Source organism: Ursus americanus, chromosome 33 (assembly GCF_024610735.1).
Source record: "Ursus americanus isolate L20-20 chromosome 33, mUrsAme1.1.p, whole genome shotgun sequence".
Classification (NCBI taxonomy): domain Eukaryota; kingdom Metazoa; phylum Chordata; class Mammalia; order Carnivora; family Ursidae; genus Ursus; species Ursus americanus.
This window is the reverse complement of record NC_142159.1, coordinates 13,645,581-13,665,743: the sequence shown is the minus strand read 5'-3', so window position 1 is coordinate 13,665,743 and position 20,163 is coordinate 13,645,581. Positions and strand designations below refer to the sequence as shown.

At 55.5% G+C, this 20,163-nt stretch overlaps 1 protein-coding gene across 1 annotated transcript in view; it reads right to left on the bottom strand.

Moving 5' to 3' along the window:
- Window positions 1–112: 112 nt before the first annotated feature.
- Window positions 113–20,163, bottom strand: part of ASAP3 (ArfGAP with SH3 domain, ankyrin repeat and PH domain 3) — a 46,956-nt gene continuing 26,905 nt past the window's right edge. Inside the window, 23 exon segments of the mRNA XM_045782182.2 lie at window positions 113–1,428; window positions 1,431–1,440; window positions 2,399–2,452; window positions 2,454–2,490; window positions 3,031–3,238; window positions 4,070–4,265; window positions 4,406–4,513; window positions 4,608–4,675; window positions 5,239–5,354; window positions 5,512–5,597; window positions 6,559–6,736; window positions 6,972–7,066; window positions 7,299–7,432; window positions 7,521–7,714; window positions 7,842–7,890; window positions 9,065–9,152; window positions 9,479–9,548; window positions 10,441–10,556; window positions 10,738–10,824; window positions 10,978–11,053; window positions 11,481–11,566; window positions 11,782–11,893; window positions 18,800–18,849. Coding sequence (XP_045638138.2) covers window positions 1,352–1,428; window positions 1,431–1,440; window positions 2,399–2,452; window positions 2,454–2,490; window positions 3,031–3,238; window positions 4,070–4,265; window positions 4,406–4,513; window positions 4,608–4,675; window positions 5,239–5,354; window positions 5,512–5,597; window positions 6,559–6,736; window positions 6,972–7,066; window positions 7,299–7,432; window positions 7,521–7,714; window positions 7,842–7,890; window positions 9,065–9,152; window positions 9,479–9,548; window positions 10,441–10,556; window positions 10,738–10,824; window positions 10,978–11,053; window positions 11,481–11,566; window positions 11,782–11,893; window positions 18,800–18,849 — 2,295 coding nt within the window. The 3' untranslated portion in view covers window positions 113–1,351.

Here is a 20,163-nt window from a genome sequence, read left to right as displayed (position 1 = left end):
TGCGCTGCTTCAAACCAGGCATCTTCCTTAGCAGGTCCAGAGAAAGAATTCCAGGCCCCAGGATTTCCACCCCTTCCCTATTCTTCAGATCCCACAAATGAAACCACTGGAATCTTATCCAAAAAAATCTTTTATTAGAGATGAGTGAGATAACAAGTCTGAGATGAATAAAACCAGACGCTGGAGGCCCAGAAGACAACCCCGTTCCTGTAGGATCCCAGACCAGTCAGGCCTCCAGGGTAAACAGCCCAGCCTCCCGGGCCAGACTGCTTCGTTGGCCATTGGCACCCTCCGGCCTCTCCTGTCTGGCCTGGTCCATCCCTGCCAGGGCCCAGCGCCCGGTGCCCATAAAACTGTGTTAGAGATTGATGATGGCTTAGCTGTACCTGTTCTCTAATATGGGGCTGAAAGTCACGGTGGCACTTCTGGGACTGGGAAGCAGAACCTTTAGCCCCTGCCTTCCCGTTCCTATTATTCCCCTTCCTCCTTTCTTAGCTCTTTCCACCCCCAAGACTGGAAGGCTCCTGAGTTGACCAAAGAAAAAGGAGAGAAGGGAAGGTCAATCATCCCAGACCTTTCCTTCCTGTTACATCAAGGAGAGTAGGCAAACGGGGGTTACTCCTAGTCTACTTCCTGGCTGGGGAATAGAGCAGGTGTCCGGGAGGGCTGTGCTGTCCCTCGAAAGGAGTGCTAGTGAGTATTTACTTAACAGCCAGTACCGCATGAGCGCTGGCCAACCAGAATGGATGCGAGCTGTAGACAACGCAGTGTCCCATCGGGGTAAGGCAGCTGATGGGCCCAGGACCATCCCCTGGAATCTACCCCTGCCCATTCCCAAGCCCAGCCTTTGGGATCAGCGTCCCAGCAAGGGACCACATCTGCGAGACCCTTGTCTTACTCATGTGGCATCTGGAGATAGAGAGGAACTCAGTAAAGGAATACTAGACCAGTGAATGTCCGAGAAGACAGCCCCTTGGCTGGCAGAATTTCTGGTCTGGAAGATGGAGGTGGGCTGGTCCTACTCTTAGGGAGCCCCCAGGCTGATGGAAGAAACATTCTGGTCTGGTGAGAGACTGAGGGTTCTGCAGCTAAAGCTAGCTCATGAGTTCTCAGACCCAGCCATAGGGCTCCATGGGCGGTGATGGGACAGAGGGGAAGGAATTGCCATTAGCCCTAACATGGAAGGGGCCCGTATCCTTGGAGGGGGCACAGGCCCACGGCAGGGAGGAAGGCCAGCCACAGAGGCACAAGGGACAGACAGAGCAAGACCCAAGGGAACGGACACCTCAGCTCCCCAGTCTTGCGGGCTCAAGTCCTAGCTCTGAACATTGGGGTCCAACATGGGGCGAGTTCAGGCATGCAAGGAGCTAGCCTCGCAAAGGCTGCACAGATCTTCCAGGAGAACCCCTGTCCTGGAGCCCTCTCCTCAGTGAAGCCAACCTGGGGAGAGAAGAATGAAAATTGCCATGTTCTAAGTACCTGTATTATATACCAACTGTTTCTCTCCCTCTGTTCCACCACTGTCCTAGCACGGATAGATGACATTATCCCCCATTTAACAGACAACAAACCAAGGCTTGAAGAAGCAAAGCCACTTTTCCAAGTCCTCCACATCCTACAGCCCGAGCTCTTCTCATCACACACGTCTCAACAACAGGTATCTGCTAAATGCTGGGTGACAGACACCTGGCTGTGGACACAGATTGGGATCTGGCGCCTGACTTTAACGGACTGAGGATGATGATTCTTCAGAGAGACCCAGCTCCTGCCCCTGCTGTCTCCCACTCCCAGCACAGACAACCACTGCCACCCCCGAGGGATCCCCAGGGGAACAAGAAACGTGGTTTTGTGCTCAGCCAACTGGCCCTGTCCTGTGCCCACTCCCAGGTTCCCCAACTAACTATGGGTAACTGTGAGAGGCTTCGTGATTCAGCAGGGAGAAGCCGGATTCAGGGTGACAGCTCTTGCCGTGTCCCTGTCACATGCACCTCTGCCTGGGAGCTGGCAGTCTGAGTGGATTCCAGGAGACTCCTACACGAGGGGACAGTCAGGCAAACCAAGGGCTGCTATACGGCCGCCCTAATCCTGCCTCACTACAGGGAAGTGGGCCACCAGCCTGGCTGACCCAGGTCTGCTCATCCACCCCTGGAGAGAAGCCACAGCTCGGGCCTCATCACCTCTGCCATCCCGCAAGACCTGGGCCCTCCCCAGCTTCATACGTCCCAGGCTGAAGTGGGAAGCGGGTGCACCAGGGGTAAACTGTGGCCACCCGGCCTCCTACGTACTCCGGTCATGGGCAAAGGTCCCCAGGACTCCACCCCAACCATGTACTGTTGACCCACGCTGCCTCCCAGGTGTCCTGCCCCCGCCCCTCAAACCACAGTCCCAGAGATCATACCAGCATGTTCCTTGTGGGCAGACGCTGCCTGGCTGAGGGACAGTCTTCCAGGCTCCAGTCCACCCCGCCGATAGGAGCGAGTGCTCTCGGAGCTGGAAGGCAGGGAAAGGCCAAGGTGACCTCATGCCGAGAGCCTCTTAGAGTGGGGGAGAAAGCACTCAGGTACAGACTGGGGCCCAAGACAGGTGGGTAGAGAGTCCTCCAGGGCCCCCAGGCTGGGGCCATCACAGGCCTGGAACTGGAGCTTTCCTGTACCTACTCCCCAGACTCCAACCTGAAAGGGTTGTTTGCGGGGAAGGAAGGACTGGATCGTGGGTTGGAGATGGGACACAGCAGAGATCCCACTAGAACCTCTAGAAAGAGCCACACGGCGGGACTCAGCCTTCTCTACTCCATCTACAGCAGTCTGGGCCCCAGGCTCCTCCCAGCTCTCCAGGCGGGTCTCGGGGCAGGTGTCTGAAGGGCGAAGGGTCCACTCACCCTCCACTCAAGGGCTAGCATATCGCGTTAGTCATGGGTCTCAGAGCTGGGAGGTGTCCCAGTCTTCACGGAGGCACCATTGACAGGTGAGGAAATAAATGATGTACAGAGGGGTCGGGGAAACTTGCTCAGCTGCATAGCTGGGCTCTTACCTGAACCTGACTGGGGGGTACGTCTCCGCAGGGGTGGTTCCAGATGGCAGGCTGGGTCGGGAGGGGCCCTCCTCAGAGCTGGGCGGGGTTTGGGTGGGACCCGCAGCGTCCACAGGGCTCATGAGGCTGGATGGGGTGGAGGCTGGACTGCCTAGGCTCTCAGGGGCTGCGGAGGGCTCTGAGCTCAGGCTGGGGACTTCAGAACGATCTGGAATCAGAAGTGATAACACCCGTCTTTATCTCTTACTCTGTTCTCAATTTCAAGAGTCCTTGGCCTCTCGGGCCTATCACGGCTGCCCCCACTCCCCACGCCACCCACCTGTCTGGTGTTCCCCTCCAACTTCTCCCCACCATGCTTGGGTCTCGTTGGCTATGACGGCTAGGCCACGCTGACACACTGTTCTGCTTCTGCTCCCCTTGTTCCTCGGTCTGGACTCCTCTGCTCATCCCTCAGGCTCAGCTCAGATGCTACCGCGACAGGACGCCTTCCTCAACCACCCCTCCCCTGAGCTCTCAGAACAAGCCTCTTCACTCATTCAACAAACAGTTCTTGAGACCAGCCAGGTGCTGCAATACTGTCAACAGAACACTCAAATTCGAGTGCTTTTGATATTGACATTTTGGTGGGGGGAGGGGTAAATTTACATTTTATACCATTGCGTCTAATATTGTAATGAATTGCATTCGGGCTTTTATCTCCCCCACTAGACTGTGTCTTGGTAGCCCCCAAAATACAGGAGACAAAGTGGACGGCCAATAAATGTTTCTTTCCCTTTTTAAGTGAAGCACCGAGGAATTTGGAAGAAGACAGACCTGGGTTTGGATCCCACATCGGGGACTTATTAGCTGTGGGATCTCGGACACATTACTTAACATCTCTGTTCCTTTACCTGAAAGGGGGAGATGATAACCTCCACCTGACAACTGACTGCGAGGGCGGGAGGGTGGCGTGGACTAACGCGCGCAGCCTTAGCGCCGCGCCGGCACACAGGAGACCCTCCGTGAACGGTACGACGAGCATTTTTGTGGGCAGCCGTACCTCCACTGGCATGTCCTGCACGCCCTTGGACCACGGTCCGAGAAGGGTTTTTGACCGGCAAGGGTGGGGGGCAGGCCTCATTCTGGCTCTGAGGGGCAGCTGATCCCAGGCTGGCGATGGTCTCATAGGTTTTGTTGCTGAGGTCAACCCTCCCGCTGGCCCAGCGGGCTTGGGCTGGGGGCTTCACAGGGGAGCGCTGCGGGGGCAAAAGTATGGGAGAAAGGACAGTCGGGTTCCTCCAGGTCAGCCCTGCCCCTCTCCCCACCAGGCCAAGTCGGGCTCTTTCCATCTGCTGTCTCACAGAGGTCCAAGAGACGAGACGGGGCGGGGACGCACCTTCTCTTCCTCGTCCTCCTCACTGTCAGAGCCAGGCTCAGTGGAGATTCCCCAGTTGTAGTCCACGTGCAGGGGGAAGGCAAGGGTCCCGGCCTGGGCCTGCTCCAGCTGCCAATAACAAAGTCCTGGCAGTTCAGAGGGTCAGGGGCTCAGCAGAGAGACAGAAAGGGTCAGGGGCTTCCCCTCCTTTCCTAGACCTCACCAGCTCCTCACACTCCTTGTGCTGCTTCTTCCTGGCTATGTCCAGAGCTGTCTCTCCTGCCTCGTTCACTGTGAGGGGCAAAGTCAAGGGTCATGGTCAAGGTCAAAAGGCATTATAGTTTAGAGGTTACGATGGGCCTCTGGAATCAGATTGTGTTTGAATCTTGGCTCTGCTACTTCCTGGCTGTGTGATCTTGGGCAAGTTACTTAGCCTCCCTGGGCCTTGATTTTCTTATCTATAAAATGAGTATAATACTCGTAATTTTCTGATGAGGTTGTTCTGAGGTGTTGCTATGCCAGTAAAGAGTGGCTATCATAATCACTATTATTTGAGTTCAGCTAGTATTTATTTGGTTAAGTACTTCCAGAAACATCATTTTATCTTCTTCGCAGGCCTACTAGGTCAGTGGTATTATACCCATTTTACACATGAGGAAGTTGAGGTTCAAGAGATGAATGGACAAATCCCAAGGTCACCGAGGTGGTCAGAGGCAAGCCAGGATTAGAACCCCAGTCTGTCTGCAAAGTCCATGCTTGTTACCAGCGCTCTCGGTCGGGGCAGAAGGCAGGAAATTCCACAGGAGGGGTAGTAAGGAACAGAAGTCGGCTGGGGGAAGTGCTGGGAGCCCCACCTGTGCCAGTCGAAGCTCTCCCTTTCAGCAGCAGCTTGAGGCAGTCGGCTTGGTTGTAGAGAGCAGCCCAGTGCAGAGCGCTGTTTCCGTCAGCAGCCTTGGTGTCCAGGTGACCTCTGGGGGGGGGGGTCAGAGAGGAAGGAAGGGGAACAGACAGGGGAAGGGGTCAAAGGGAGAAAAAGAGGGAGGGGGAAGGACTGTGGAGAAGAGAAAGGAACGGGGAGGGGGTGGAGGAGGACGAGGAGGCGGGCAGATGGGCAGGGAGGTTCTCACCCATTCTGGATGATGAAGTCCACCAGGGGCAAGGAGGCGGGGCTGGCGACTCTGATGGCCAAGTGCAGGGCGAGCTCTCCAGGCACCTGAGTACACGTCCACACCTCTGAGTTTCCCCCAGTTCACCTGCCCCCAACCCGGTATCACCCTCTCGAACTCTTGCTGCCCCCGACACCTCCAGATAGAAAGCTGTCAGAACCCTGAGAGAGGAGACCGCAGGGAGGGAGCCTCATGTTTGGCAGGAGGGCGAGAGACCATTCCTTCATGCTTCCTTCCGTGGCTCTGCCTCCTCTTGTCCCCAGTGCTTCCCAAACTTGGTTCTTAGCCCCAGGCTTTCTCTCTCTGCTCCTCTCCTTCACTGGCCCCCCCAAGAGCTCAGCGAACCTCAGGCTTTCAGCTCTCATGTGCAGGCTGTTCCAAATTCTTACCTCACCTAAGTGCTGCACCCTCTTGCCCACTGGACGGCCCCACCAAGGTATCAGTCAGTTCAAAGACATGACATCCATTTTTCATGTACAGTCAGAAACTCCTGTCAATTTAACCTTTCGAATGTCTCTGATACCCTTCCCCTCCCACCCCCCTGGCTCATGTGATGTTTGCTACCAGAACCACCAACGCAATAGCCTTCCCTGATCTAATCTGACTCACCCTTACCCATGTCCAAGGCTCGTCAAGAAAAAGGAAAGATACTAACATTTCTTGCACACATATTATGTGCTTGGGCCTTTATATGCATGACTTCATTCCACTTCAACCCTGGGGGTGCTATCATCCACTTATTTCACAGATGAGAAACGGAGACTCAGAGAAGTTAAATAACCCGCTCTAGGTCACGCAGTTAGGAAAAGGCAGAGCCGCGACTCTGGCCCAGGTCCGCCTGACTGAAGCGCTCGGTCCCATTTACCGGTCCCATTTACCCCTCCGACGGGTGGGGTCGGAGCAGATGTCAGAGGTGGGGTACAGGGGAGTGACAGCTAGTCCCGGAGAAGGACTGGGGAGTATGTGAGAGCGGGTGGGGCCTAAGTGGCTCTTGGAGGTGGTCCTCACCTGCCCCTCCGGCCCAGGCAGCAGCTGTCCAAAGTCCTGCCCGTTAGCGAAGGCCTCCAGTACTGACAGGAGGTCCCGGTTGCAGATGGCCGTCCGGAGTCTCTGAGGCTCGGGTGTGGACCGGCGGGCAAACCTGTGTTCCACATACTTCGCCACGATGTAGTCCCTGCGCGTGCTCCTGCCGAAGTCAAGCACAGTCTCGGAGCAAGGGCCGCTTCCACCCCACTGACCCCTGGAACCACCCCACAGGAGCTACGGATCTCCCTTCCCGCGAACCAGGTCCTGGACTCTTCCAGATCTGCGGCTCCCTTCCCGGACTTCTGGTCCAAGATCCTCCTGAGACTATGGGAGCTGGGGAAGCAGAATCCCCAGCCAGGACACACCCTCCGACCCCCGTCTGAGAATGCCCTTACATGTCACTCTCAGCTGAAGGTTTAGGGCCGCCATGTGAGGGCAGCTGGGCCTCCATGACCTCATTGAAGCGCGTGTTTCCGATGTTCAAGGCCAGCTGGGGTCGCAGGACAGCGGTGGAGTAAGACCGGTGCTTAGGACAGCGCCCCCTGGAGGACCGAGCCTCCAGAGGCCCGACTCCGACCCTCCCCTTTCCGGATCTCCAGGATCCTGCCCCACCTCGCCCCGGCCCACCCGATCCCACAACCCTTTGGCCGAGCGAGTCGGCCCAAGCCCCGCCCCGACGAAGCCCCGCCCCAACCCCGCCTCTGGCCCCGCCCCGCCCTCACCAACAGCTCAGACGGGCCCAGCAGGTCCAAGGTGAGGGACTGCATGCGCGAGAAGCGCACGCCCAGCTCGCGGTGGACGCCGGAGCACTGGATGCAGGTGAGCACGCCCAGGTTGGTGCTGAGCCACGTGGGGTCTGCAAGGGAGAGCGGCTCGTGCCTGCAGGTGCGGGCCCGTCCCCTCCACTGCCACCTCCCTCCTCCCTCCCCGCCCCGCCGGCCCACCTGCAGCCCCGCAGTCGCAGCACTGGCCGTTCCCGGGCCTGCTCTTCACCTCGGCGATGAGCAGCTTCGTGAGGTCCTGGGGCTCCCCGTCCAGCCCGGCGCCCCCCCAGGGCCCCGGGCCGCCCCCGCTGGGCTCCGCGAGGAAGGCACTGCTCAAGGCCTCATCCTTGCTGTTCTGTAGCACTGACACCCACCTACAGAGACGGTGCAGGGTGGCATGGGAGTGATACCCGCAGGGGTGGGGTCCCCCGAGGCTGGGAGGTAGATAAGGCTCCCCTGACCCCACCCCCAGGCTGGCTGTGGGGGGGGGGGGTCACTCACGCCTCACACTCATGTTCATCCTCTGCCTGGAAGTGGTACGTCCTGTTGTCTGCGGGGAGAGGGGGGTATGTCGAGCCCACAGAAATCCAAGGAGCCCGCACCCAAACCGCGGGGTCCAGGTGGAGCTTTGTCCCTGTGCAGCCAGGCTCCGCCCACCTGGCAGTGGGGAGGGTAATGGCAGGCAGGGTAGTGCTGGCAGCACGGGCAGTTTCTCAGAAGTCACCTCCAAAGGAGGATCCCACCAAGGCCCCTGTGTTCCAGGGTCTGGGGAGGTCTCCCAGAGCATAGGACCCCACCCAGCTCAGAGGCAGGGTATCCTCTGAGCCTAGTGCCACCACCCACATGGGCCCTCAGCCTCCTGTCTGGTCTCCCTGCTCCCCAACTCCCCCTTTTCCCCCAACCTGTACCAGCTGCCAGATTGTTGTGCCCAAGGTTCTGATCTGATCAGGCCACCCCCGCCCTCCAGAACCCACTGTGGCTCCCTATTGCCAGGAAATAAGGTCCAAACCTTGAAGAGGCATTCCCAGGCCTCATCTCCCATGGCTCTCCTCTGCGAACTCTGTACTCTGGTCAGCGTGGTCAGACCCACTCTCCTGCTCCCATGCCTTTCATCATGCCAATCCTGTCTCCCGAAATGGCCTCTCCCAAACTCTTGAGTTCTCTGTCCTTCAAGGCTACACTCAAATGCTCTCTCCTCCAAGCAGCCTTTCCTGATTCCCCACCGCAGGGCAGGCCTTCCCCTCCCTTCTCTTTGACAGTGCTGTATCTGTACCTCTCTTCTGGATACTCCCCATCATCTTACAGTTCTGGGTCCCCACATCACATCCCTGCCAGAGAGAGCTCCCCGAGGATGAGATCTAGGTCTTTCTCAGCCTGCACTGGCCCCCACATAAAGCCTGGCACCAAAGCCTCCAAAGGATGAAGAGTAAATTTTAAAGAAATACTTATTTCGAAAGCCGAATTACCCAAATCCATTCAAATATACTTTACAGAACTAATCGTATTTAATGTGGGACGGGGGTGCATTTTCATGTTTAATGGGATGTGGAGTGAAGCCTCTAAAAAGAGTGTCCAGGGCCTCAGGTGTCCGAGGCCTGCAGGGGTGGCCGTTTGGTAAACACACATGGGATTGGACACAGGCCCCTAACTGAGCCTCCCGGGAGCTGACGGGTCTCTTAGAGAAGCCCCGGGCAGTTGCAGGGGAGGAGACAGGGACTACTCACGGGTCACCAGGTCAAAGCACTTTTTCTCCTCAGGGTTTGGCCTCACTTGGCATGTCAGGAGGGTCAGTTTCACTGGGGGCCGGTTTATCTGTGGGAATTTGGGGAGAGAGGACACACGTTACCCTCTGGGTCTCCCAAACTCTTAGGCCTCCGTTTTTCCCAGTCTGTTAAATGGGCATAAAACTCCTGTTCCGGTTCATGTCTCCCCTTTCCCAGCACCTCATGGATATGGAGTGTGGGCCAAGATTAGGTTGGGAGCTTTGAGTCCCATCCTTCCTCCCACAGGGGGTCTCCAGCAGCCTGGATCCAGGTTTGGGGGCCAGGGCTGGAGGAAGGGTTTCACACTTGTTTGTTCAGAAGTGAAGAGAGGACCTATCGATAGTGCCCTGAGACCCCCACCCCTCCAGGCCTCACCGTGCTGTGGGAGATGGTCAGGCAGCCATACTTGACTCCACACTTCCTTTTCTGCCAGACTCTTCGAATTCTAGAGCCCAGAGGGATAGAGAGACACTGACCCAAGGCTCACATCTAATTCCCCTCTATCAGAAAACAGAGTCCTGGACCAGGTCCCCAGCCCCACCTGTATGACCTCCAGCCACACCTCTTCACCTCTTCTATGCCCTGACCCCTACACCCCTCACTTTCTGGGGCTCCCTTCTGATGGAGGAGACATATGCCCCGAGGTAGCTCCTAGTCTGATGGGGGAAATCCTTGTTCTGAGGGGGATCATGTGACCCTGGCCCTCTGAGAGCTTCTAGTCTGATAAAGGAGACACACCTCCCAACCTTGGGAACTCCTAGACTGAGAGGAGGACCAGGCTCTTGATCATAACAGGTGCATTATGACTCAGGATAAAGCAAGATAAATATTGAGACCCCAAAAATAAAATTAGCAAACCCATAATCCAAAGCTACTTAACACTTCTGTAAGAGGTAAATATTAATTAGTGTAACAAAGTTATTCTTCTCTGATAAAAACTGCTTAGTAAGTAGAAACGTGAACACATCCCATGGAGCCTTTGCATTTCACATACTGATTTTTTTTACACCAGGGAGCAAGGCACAGTCAACACTTTCATTTCCAGGCATAGTCAGTATATTACAGAGGTTAAGGGTGAGGGCATGGGGATGGTCCAGGGCATCGTAAGTGCTCAGTAAGTGCTAGCGGCTGCTTTTAATCTTTTTCAAGTTAGGAACAAGCAGTGGCTTCTAGCAGGAGTTCATATGCCTAGGATTCTGGTGCTTTTGCATTGCTAGAGTGGAGGGTCCCAGAACCCTCCGAGGCTACATAAATGATCCCATTGGGCAGCTCCCCCAATGGCCATTTCCTGGCTGTGTGGCTTTGGGCAAGCTACTCGAGCTCTCTGAGTCACTTACCCATCACTCTTCTTGTAGAGAAAGCCCACCTTCTCTGTCCCGAAATGCTTGTTGCCTTGGTGCTGGTGGATGCTGTAGCCGCTGCCACCTCCCGAGTTCTTCCGGCTCAGACTCTCCTGTTCCCGGACATGCAAGGAGACCTTAGGGCATCTGGGTGGGCGGAGCCTCCTTCTGCAGGGGTCTCTCTCAGGGACACCTCTCAAGGGACCCTTGAAGTGGGGTCTCCCTCCTCCTGCCCCTCCCTCCACGCTGGGCCCTGGGAGAAGGCGTTCATTTGGGGATGATTCAGGGGCTGACCTCTCTGCTCTCGAGCTGCAGGGTCCCTCGGAGGGAGTCCCGGAGCCGGGTCAGCTTCTGTAGCTCCTCCTCCTGGGCCTGACGCAGCTGAGGAACGGGGAGCAGGACCTCGCTGTCAGCCAGGGACGGGCCAGGGGCACGGCCCCGACCAAGCTGAGCCGGCGCCGGCCCCTCCACACCCTCGCACTCTCCCGGAAAGACAGGGCTTGACCACGGGCCCCAGGCCGAGGCCCCACTTACCACATGCACGGAGGCTGCCAGCTTCTCGATGAAGGGGGACAGGCTCTGAGCCGCCTTCCAGCCATCTTGGAAAAAGCTGAGAGGCGTGAGGCCAAACAAGGGATGAGAAAGATGAGAAAGAGAGAAGCGGGGAGTGTGGGAGAAGGCGTTCCAAGGATCACAAGGCACCTGGGGGGGCAGTATTCTCCCTTCTCTGGAGCCAAAGTTGTCTGGGTCCAGACCCCACTTACTAGCTGGGTGATGTCAGCAAATCTGAGCCTCAGTTTTCTGAGGAGAAAATGGGTTGCTGGGCATCGAGCGGGAGCAAACGCGTCAAGTACTGAGTGCCTGATACATGGTGAGCACCCACTAAAGAGGTGGCGTAGAAACGTTCCCAGCAAGGCACGGACAAGCAGAGTCCTCGAAGGCCTGCCGGACCCCGGGGGTGGGCCTTGTCTTGTGCTGCCCGAAGGGTTAAGGGGCACGGGCCGTGGGCTGGGGGTGGGGACAGGGGAGAAACCTACTTGTGCTGGGCGTGGAAGAACTTGATGAGGCTCTGCAGGAAGTCGGGCCCCTGCTTCATGTGGCTCTCCCCGGCTCTCAGCAGATACTGGGGAAAGAGCAGGGCCAAGCGGGCGGGGTGAGCAGAAGCTGATTCCTGGGGCACGGGGCTGCCGTCCCCATCCCGGGCTAATCTTCTTGGCCATCACTGAACCTCAGTGATAGCCTTCTTGGCCAGGACCTGTGACTGGGCCCCCCGGGGGTTCAGGAGACGAAGACAGGAAGACACAGCCCACCCCACCCTCACCCCTGCAGCACCCTTACCTCACACATGTGCAGCTGGAAGACACGTCGCTCTCTCTGGGTGTCCTGGGCCACCTCCCCGGGGCTCCCTCCTGGCACCCTGGCCCGGTCCCTCTCCTTCTCCAGCCTGGCCCTAGGCCCCAAGGAAAGAGAGGCTTGAACAACTCTCGCTAGAGCCCCTTTCACGCCCCACCACCTCTACGTGCTCCTCTCTGCCACGAGCACACGAGAGGGAGGGGGCCCTGCTGTGTGCACGCTGCGTGGCAGGGCTGGGGTACAACGGTGAACAAGGCGGATTCAGGAATCCACAGGCTGGTGGGGAGAACAGCCAAGAGAGCCACAGAAGACTAAAATGGGGATCCGAGCTCGTGGGGCTGCTCAGAAGGCGCTGTACGAGGTGAGATCGGAAATCTGAGAAGTTGCCTGGAGGAAGCTGGGAGCATCAGGCCGTGTGATGGCTGGAGGCAGGAGGCATCAGGGCTCCGGAGTGAGGTGGAGAGGAAGTGGTTTCCGGTGAGGTGCAGAGGGGCCAGATCATGCAGGGCCTGATTCAGATCGTGTCAGAGTTCCCAAGAGCAATGGGAAGGAGTGGAGGGTTTTTATGCAGGGAAGTGATGGGCTTCGATTAGGGCCAGGTGGGGTGTGGGGGTGACCAGTATGATTCTGCTGGAAGGGATTTAGGACCACGTGGCTTAAGGGATCACGAAGGGCCTTTATGCTTCTGAGCCACGGAGCTTCCCACGTAAAGCTTAGAAAACCCTTGTTCTTTCCTTTGTAAGTGAAGACGGTGCCTTCCATGCTTGTAGCTAAGTGTAAGCTGGGCCTTGCCCCCACAGATCTCAAGATTGGCTGTTTTCCCTCTTTGGGGATGGGTGGATGTGTGTGCCAATGATTTCCTGGAAATCCCATCAGACCACCCACTCACGCCCGTCAGACCACCCACTCTCAGCCAGGAGAGTGTTTCCACATCTGAGGCTGGGCACACGTAACCACAATTCCTCTGCCATGGAGATGTCTTGCTTATCAGTTTTGCTTTCAAGTAGGTGCCAGCCCTGAGCGAAAAGATAGCTGTGGGATACATTACAAACACCACTTCCCCTCTCCGAGCCTCAGTCTCCTCATCTGCAAAATGGGGATCCTTATCTGTACCCAGATGAGACAGAGGATGCAAAAGACTCAGCACACAGAAGACCCTACAGCTATTATTACCACAGGTCCCTCTAGGCCTTAGTTTTTCCATCTGTAAACTGGGGAAGCAAGGGCCTAGGCAGAGTTCATTCTGGCTTTCAAGTCCCAGGCCTCACTGAGGTCAGGCTTCTGGGATATGTTTATATGCAGATCTGTCCCGGGAGACCCCCAGAGCAGTTTCTCAACCGTGGGCCTACAGATACTCCGACCAGGTGACACTGATATGGGGGCCGCTCTGTGGACGTAGGGTGTTCAGTAGCATCCCTGACCTTACCCGTGACGCGCCGGTAGCATCTCCCTGTTGTGACAGCCCGAAATGTCTCCCGGGGGTGGGAGGAGGGGAGGGGTGCAAAATCACCCCGAGTGAGAACCACTGCTCTAGAGTGCAGTTCTGTAGGTTTTCTAGAAAAAAATTCTTAGAAGTGACAAATTTTCATTTCCCTAAGGCTTTATGATATCCCGAGAGGGAGTCTGTGACAGGGTAGTGGAGTTGGGGGGGGCGGGGGGGACTGACCCTACGGCCCAGGCCTGGGGGTCACGACAGATGCTTTTTGGGGGATCTGAAGATGAGCAGCAGAGAGAGGTGATGGCTAGGCCTGTAGGGTGTCAGCAGTGAGCCTGGCAGCTTGCTATGGAGGGTGGGAGACAGAGCGGGCAGAGCTGCAGGGAAGGGCAGGGGACTCTCCCATAGACGTTGCTCCCACATCTTTCAACAGTGAAAACCGAAAGGTAAGCTAATGTCTATCTACTACTTCCTATCAGTAGGAAGTAGTTAAATAAATTATGCTACGGCCAGCTACAGGATACTATGCAACTGTTAAAAAGGGTGCGGAAGCTCTATCTGCACTGACCTTGAAAGACATCTGCTCCGCAGTAAATGGACAAAAAGGAAGCACAATATGGTACAGCAGCTAGAAATGCCCCGTCTGGATTTGAATGGCAGCTCTCTCACTTAGCCTTTATAAATCTTTCTAAGCTCCAGTTCCCCATTTCAAAACCGAGACAAATACCACCTTGTTCTCAGACGGTATAATGCACGGTACAGTCCTCAGCATACAGTAAGCCCTCAACAAATAGGATTATGATGGCTAATGATATTGACGGTTATGGTAATAACCACTGGTGATTCCTTTATTTTTTTAAGGTTTTATTTCTTCATTTGAGAGAGACAGCAAGCAAACACAAGCAGGGGGAGTAGCAGAGGGAGAGGGAGAAGCAGGCTCCCCACCGAGCAGGGAGCCCAACTCGGGGCTCAATCCCAGGGGGGATCATGACCCAAGCTGAAGGCAGACACTCAACCGACTGAGCCACACAGGCGCCCTGGTGATTCCTTTAGATCATGTTGTTTGTTTGTTTAGCATAGGGTGCTTCCTTATTTATTTATTTAATTTTGGGGGGTGGAGTGGGTACCGGCTCTAGTGGAGATTAAAGGACAGAAGCTAGTTAGCTCCGGATGAAGACAAGCTGTAAAGCACGATGCATGGCTTCGTGAATTACCATAGCTGTCCCTCAGCCTCAGCTAAGGGAACCTACAGAGCTTTACCCCACCAAGGCTGACCTAGTCCCCTGAGATGACCTGCGACCTCAAACTACTGGGGGGGGGGGTGCTTTTTAGTCTCTCACACCATGGCCAGAAAAGAGCAAAACTCTGATTCCCTCAATGTCCTCAAAGGTTCCCCAGTGTGTCATAAACATTTCAACTGTTGGAAATACTGTATTTCCTTTGGAGTTGCCGCAAGAGGAGTAAAATGAACAGGGAGTGCGAAGCAGGGACATGCCAGTCACTGAGGAGACCGAGAGAAATGGAGAAGGGGACGTCGGGGACAGTCTGGGATTCAGGCGGGGAGTGAGGGGGTCCGTGAGGAGGACGGTGGGAGAGGAAAGGAATCGAAACGAATCCTGCACCTGCCAGCCTGATACCCTGAACAGCCTCTCCTGTGATGCCTCCTCCCATCACCTTCCCTCCACGAAACAAAACCACCTATCCTCGCTGCTACCCCAGGGCTCGAACCGTCCCGCCGGCAACATCACTTCGTATTTTCGTCACTGACCGACCCACCTCTCTTCTTGCTTACAAACCAGCGGGGTCCTCTAAGGCAGGGATTGTGGTGGTGTTTTCCCCCCTTACTTCTTACCTATAAATTGGGGATAATAACAGCCCCTTTCCCGGGCAAGGGGAGTAAATCTGATAATGGATCTGAAGAGCTTTTCACAGTTCCTTGGACAAAGGAAGCTCTTAAGTGAGTCTAAGTATCATCAGCTATTATTACTAATTATTATTTTTAAGCACTGATATGCTGGCTGCTCGGCTAGACCCTTCACATACTAAAGCGACAACCCCGTGGGGCAGGAAGCACTACCCCATTTCACAGCTGAGGCGCCTGAGGCTGAGACAAGTCACAGATCGCTCGGCTGTTAAGCACCGGAGCGAGGACTGGAATCCAGGTCTGACTGAGGCTAAAGCCTCGGGGACAGCACCGGTGACCAACACCGTGCCTCAGAGCTCCGTCCCTCCTGCCCTGCCTGGTCCCCCCAGCTGGTGATGGGCACAGTGTCTTTTCTTTTTTCCAAAATGTATTTATTTATTTAATCTTTAAATTTTAATTCCAGCATAGGTAACATATGGTATTTTATTAGTTTCAGGTATACGGTATAGTGATTCGACAATTCTATACATTGCTCACTGCTCGTCACAACTAGTGATTTATTGATTTGAGACACAGAGAGAGAGAGGGGGCGTGATGGCAGGAGGGGCAGGGGGAGGGACAGAGAATCTCAAGCCGACTCCTGGCTGAGCGCGGAGCCCCACTCGGGACTCCATCCCACAACCCTGAGACCATGACCTGAGCTGAAACCAGGAGTTGGTCGCTTAACCGGCTGTGCCCCCCAGGCGCCCTGCAAGTGTACTTAATCCCCAGCACCTATTGCCCCCACCCCCCACGGTGTCTTTCCTGACAGGTCACAGTCAGAGGCTTTTTCTTTTTCTTTTTTTTTTTAAGATTGTATTTATTTATGTGACAGACAGCCAGCAAGAGAGGGAACACAGCAGGGGGAGCAGGAGAGGAAGAAGCAGGCTCCCAGCGGAGAAGCCCGATGTGGGACTCGATCCCAGAACGCCAGGATCACGCCCTGAGCCGAAGGCAGACGCTTTAACGACTGCGCCCCCCAGAGGCTGTTTTACACAAGATGAAGCCGAGCCCCAGAGAAGGGACGTGATTGTCCCAGATCCCGAGCTGCTGGGGTGGGGGGTGGGGGGGAATGCTCGGAGCCAAAGCCTGGGCTCCTGCCTCTCGGCCCCTTGCTGTGCTACGCTGGCCTCGCTTCTGGCTCAGAAAGATGGCCAGTAAATCTTGCTGAACTGCAGTACTAGCTGCTTGATAGGCACCACGCTTACTGCACCTCCGCGTCAACCCTGCGAGGTAGTGCCGGCCCCATTTTTCAGATGAGAGACGGACTTGCACATGGAACAGCCTAGAAAAACCAGGCCCCTGCACAGGGCCGGGGATGCCTTTCTTCACCGCTGCAGGCAGGGCGGGGAAGCCCGCTCCTCTAAGAACGACCAGGAAGTGAGACTCCTGCTGGTATCCGACAGATGCTGTCCGGGGCCCTTCCGCTGCCGCCCACACTGGTGTGGGGAGACGGAGGCAGAGACGCACAGTAGCTCGGGCGCGCCGGTATCTAGCTAGAGCTGAAGCCCTCCCAATAAGGCTGCATGCGGACACCGCGGCAGGACACGGAGCTCAGCCTGTGTAGTCCCACGGGGCACGCACTCGGAGAGAGAGCCGGACTCAGAAGCCCCGAGTTCTAGTCCAGGCCCTGTTGCTAACCCACCAGGAGCACCTTCCCCAAGCCCCTCTCCCCATCAACTACGGAGTCTTTTCTTGAACAAAACCTTACAGGCAAGATCAAGATGGAACTCTGGTGAGAGCAGAACTACCTGGAAGAGGTCGGCAGGTGGGGGTTACTCTTTCCATTTGGTACACGGTGTCCCGCGAGGCTGAGGACTCGCTTAAAGTAACTCGGAAGGATGCAGGTCGTGTGGTGACCCCACATCGAATCCCAAACACAAAGACTGCCTGCGTGTGCGCGCGCTTCCCTGGGCCTCTCGTGAGGGCAGATGGCCATGCCCGTCCCAGCTCCCGTGCCGTTCACCCCCGGGTCTATGAGCACAACTGCAGTGTAGACGGGGTCGCTGCTGGCATGGGGGGGGGGGGGTCATGGCCTTCCTTCAGCCTGGGGAGGTCCTGGGGCTGGAGGAACAATAAAGTTCCAGGATCTACTTCTTAGAATGGATCCTACAAAAGTAATCATTATGGGTGGGAGCAAAGATTTAGCTCCAAGAATGCTTCCCCAAGGACAAGGGGGATGAAATACGTCACAGATCATGCATATGTTGGCACCCGTTCAAGTGACGTTATATAAGAATATGTAATGATGTAGAAAGATGGTCACGATGCATTTTTAAGTAAAAAAAAACAAAACAAAACGCAGTATGATCGTTATGTTCTCAGTTTTGCAAAAATATTTCTTTATATATAGAAAAATGACTAGAAAGGGGTGTCTGGGTGGCTCAGTCAGTTAAGCGTCTGCCTTCAGCTCAGGTCATGATCCCAGGGTCCTGGGATTGAGTCCCACATCGGGCTCCCTGCTCATCGGGGAGCCTGCTTCTCTCTCTCCCTCTGCTGTTCCCCCTGCCTGTGCTCTGTCAAGTAAATGAATAAAATCTTAGGAAAGGAAAGGAAAGGAAAGGAAAGGAAAGGAAAGGAAAGGAAAGGAAAGGAAAGGAAAGGAAAGGAAAGAAAAAAGGAAGAGAAGAGAAGAGAAGAGAAGAGAAGAGAAGAGAAGAGAAGAAAAGAAAAATGACTAGAAAGATGTTACTACTTGAGGATTGAAAATTAAGATTTTCCTCTTGGTTTTGCTAGTTTCCCCTCCCCCCGATATTTTTAAGTGACAAAACGACAGGGTCTGCCCATACTATGTAAAAATATTCAAACTACAGAGAAGTACTGGCTAGTCCCCACATGGCCCTAATCCTCTCCTAAGGATACTTAAAATTTTTTCTTCTTTTGCTTCCCCTTATTTTCTAAATTAGTCACAATGGACACATACTGCTTTCGCAAAATGGAAGAGAAAACAGAATTTTACAAACAGCCAACAGTGCTCTGAGGTATGGTGAGCCTGGCGGAGCCCTGGCAGAGTCCTGCAGACAGACCCCAAGGAGTCTCTGCTCTGGGGGAACTGGCTCCTTCTGTCCCCATAGCTGGTGAGAGGTCCAGAGTATCGTGTGGTGAACCCAAGAGGCCTGGGTGTGACACTGACTCCCTTTCCTCCTCTATGTCCACCAGAATGTTTAGAGATACCACCTGGTGTCGCAGAAAGGGGATCAAGGAGGATGAATCCCAGTTCTACCTCTGTCTAGCTGCGGCGCCTTGGGCAAGTGACTTAACCTGTCTGAGCCTCCAATTCCTCCTCCAACAATTGGGACGCTAACCCTTCCCGCACAGGGCTGGGTGCTTGCGAGGATTAAGTGGCTGGCATGCAGAGGTGTTCAGTAAATGGTAGCTTCTTTCCGTCCCTCTGCCCACGTCTGGCACCACTGAGCAGATGGGCCTCTGAGAGCAGCACTGTGAGGTCCCTTCACAATTGCTCGCTTTTGGTGGTCTCGCAGTCCAGCCCCTAGACTCCTGTCAGGCCTGGGAGTCACCCCCTGTAAACACTTCTAGAGAGTGAGATGCCACGCACTTTTGGGTGACATGTTCGGGCAGCACTGAAGTTCTCCCCAGTGTCCAGCCTCCTGCTGCGACACCAGCATTATGCCCGTGGGGAAACCACTCTGATCGCGGCCACTTACATTTTGGCTTCGTAGTCCTTCCACGCCTTCTCCAGCTGCTTTTTGGAATCCTGTGGTTTAAAAAGAACAATTTTCCCCAAAGGGTGCTTGGGGTCTGGAATCCACAGTACACTTTGCTACCTTTAAGGCGACCCTGCACTTTCATGCTCCCCTATGCTGTTCAGAGCCATACTAACCCCTACCCCCAGAGCCCTTACTGTAAACCTCACCCCCCAAAAGAGACCCAACAGGCCCCGCTTTCAGGGCTGAGCCCCTTCACCCACCCAACCTCCTTCCATAGTTGCTAAGAATCAGCTGGGTTTGGTGGGCCTTGGCCCGAGGTGTGGGAAGTCTTTTGGGGTCTGCCCTAAGTCCTCTCCTTCAGAGGATGGAGATCACCACGAGGATGAGGATGGGAAGATGGAGGTCAGACTCCTCCCCTAACTTTATCCCACCCCTTCCTCCTGCCTGGTACCAGATCATCCTCTCAACAGAAGGGGTACAGATAGAGGGACATATGCACAGAGAGGCTAAGAAGTCTACCCAAGGCCACAGAGCAAGCCAGTGAGACCTGGCTGATCCCTGGCCTAGTTTGCCTGAGCCTCCTCCAGTGGGACTGCGCACACCCTTCAGAATTGCCCCAGTCAGCTGGGGCGGGGGGCGGGGGGAGGAAGCTGCCTGGCCGGTTTGGGTGGTTCCCAGGCTGGTGACCAGCCTCAGGCAAGCCGGAAGCCTCTAGGGGGAGGGCAGCTTCTCTCCTGGGCCTTCTGGGGCAGATCTCTCAGGGAGATTATTCTGTCACTTTCCTTTTTTTTTTTTTTTTTTTTTTTAAGATTTTATTTATTTATTTGACAGAGAGAGAGACAGCCAGCGAGAGAGGGAACACAAGCAGGGGGAGTGGGAGAGGAAGAAGCAGGCTCCTAGCGGAGGAGCCCGATGTGGGGCTCCATCCCAGAATGCCGGCCCTTAACGACTGAGCCACCCAGGTGCCCCTATTCTGTCACTTTCTTTGAGTTCTGCTCTGCCTGGAGACGGGAGCTGCCAGGTGCAGAAAGGAGCCAAGCATGGCACTCAGGAGCCCCAGATCCCACCCTGGCTCCTCCAGCAACCAGCTGTGTAAACTGTAAGCAGTTTATCAAACTCCCTGAGCCTCGGTTTCCTCACCTGCAGAACAGGGATGATAGTGCCTATAGAACCCACCTCGTGGGGTTGTTGTAAGAGCAGCCTGAGCTATCTCACATAAGGGCCCAGGCACACAGTAGGTCAGCCATCCTAGGCTGACCCCAGAGCCAGGTCATCCTGTCCTTCCGAGGCTCCCTAATATGGGTCAGCACTCCCACTGGGACAGCCTCACTTGACCTCAGGCTTCAGCCCAGCCCTGCCTC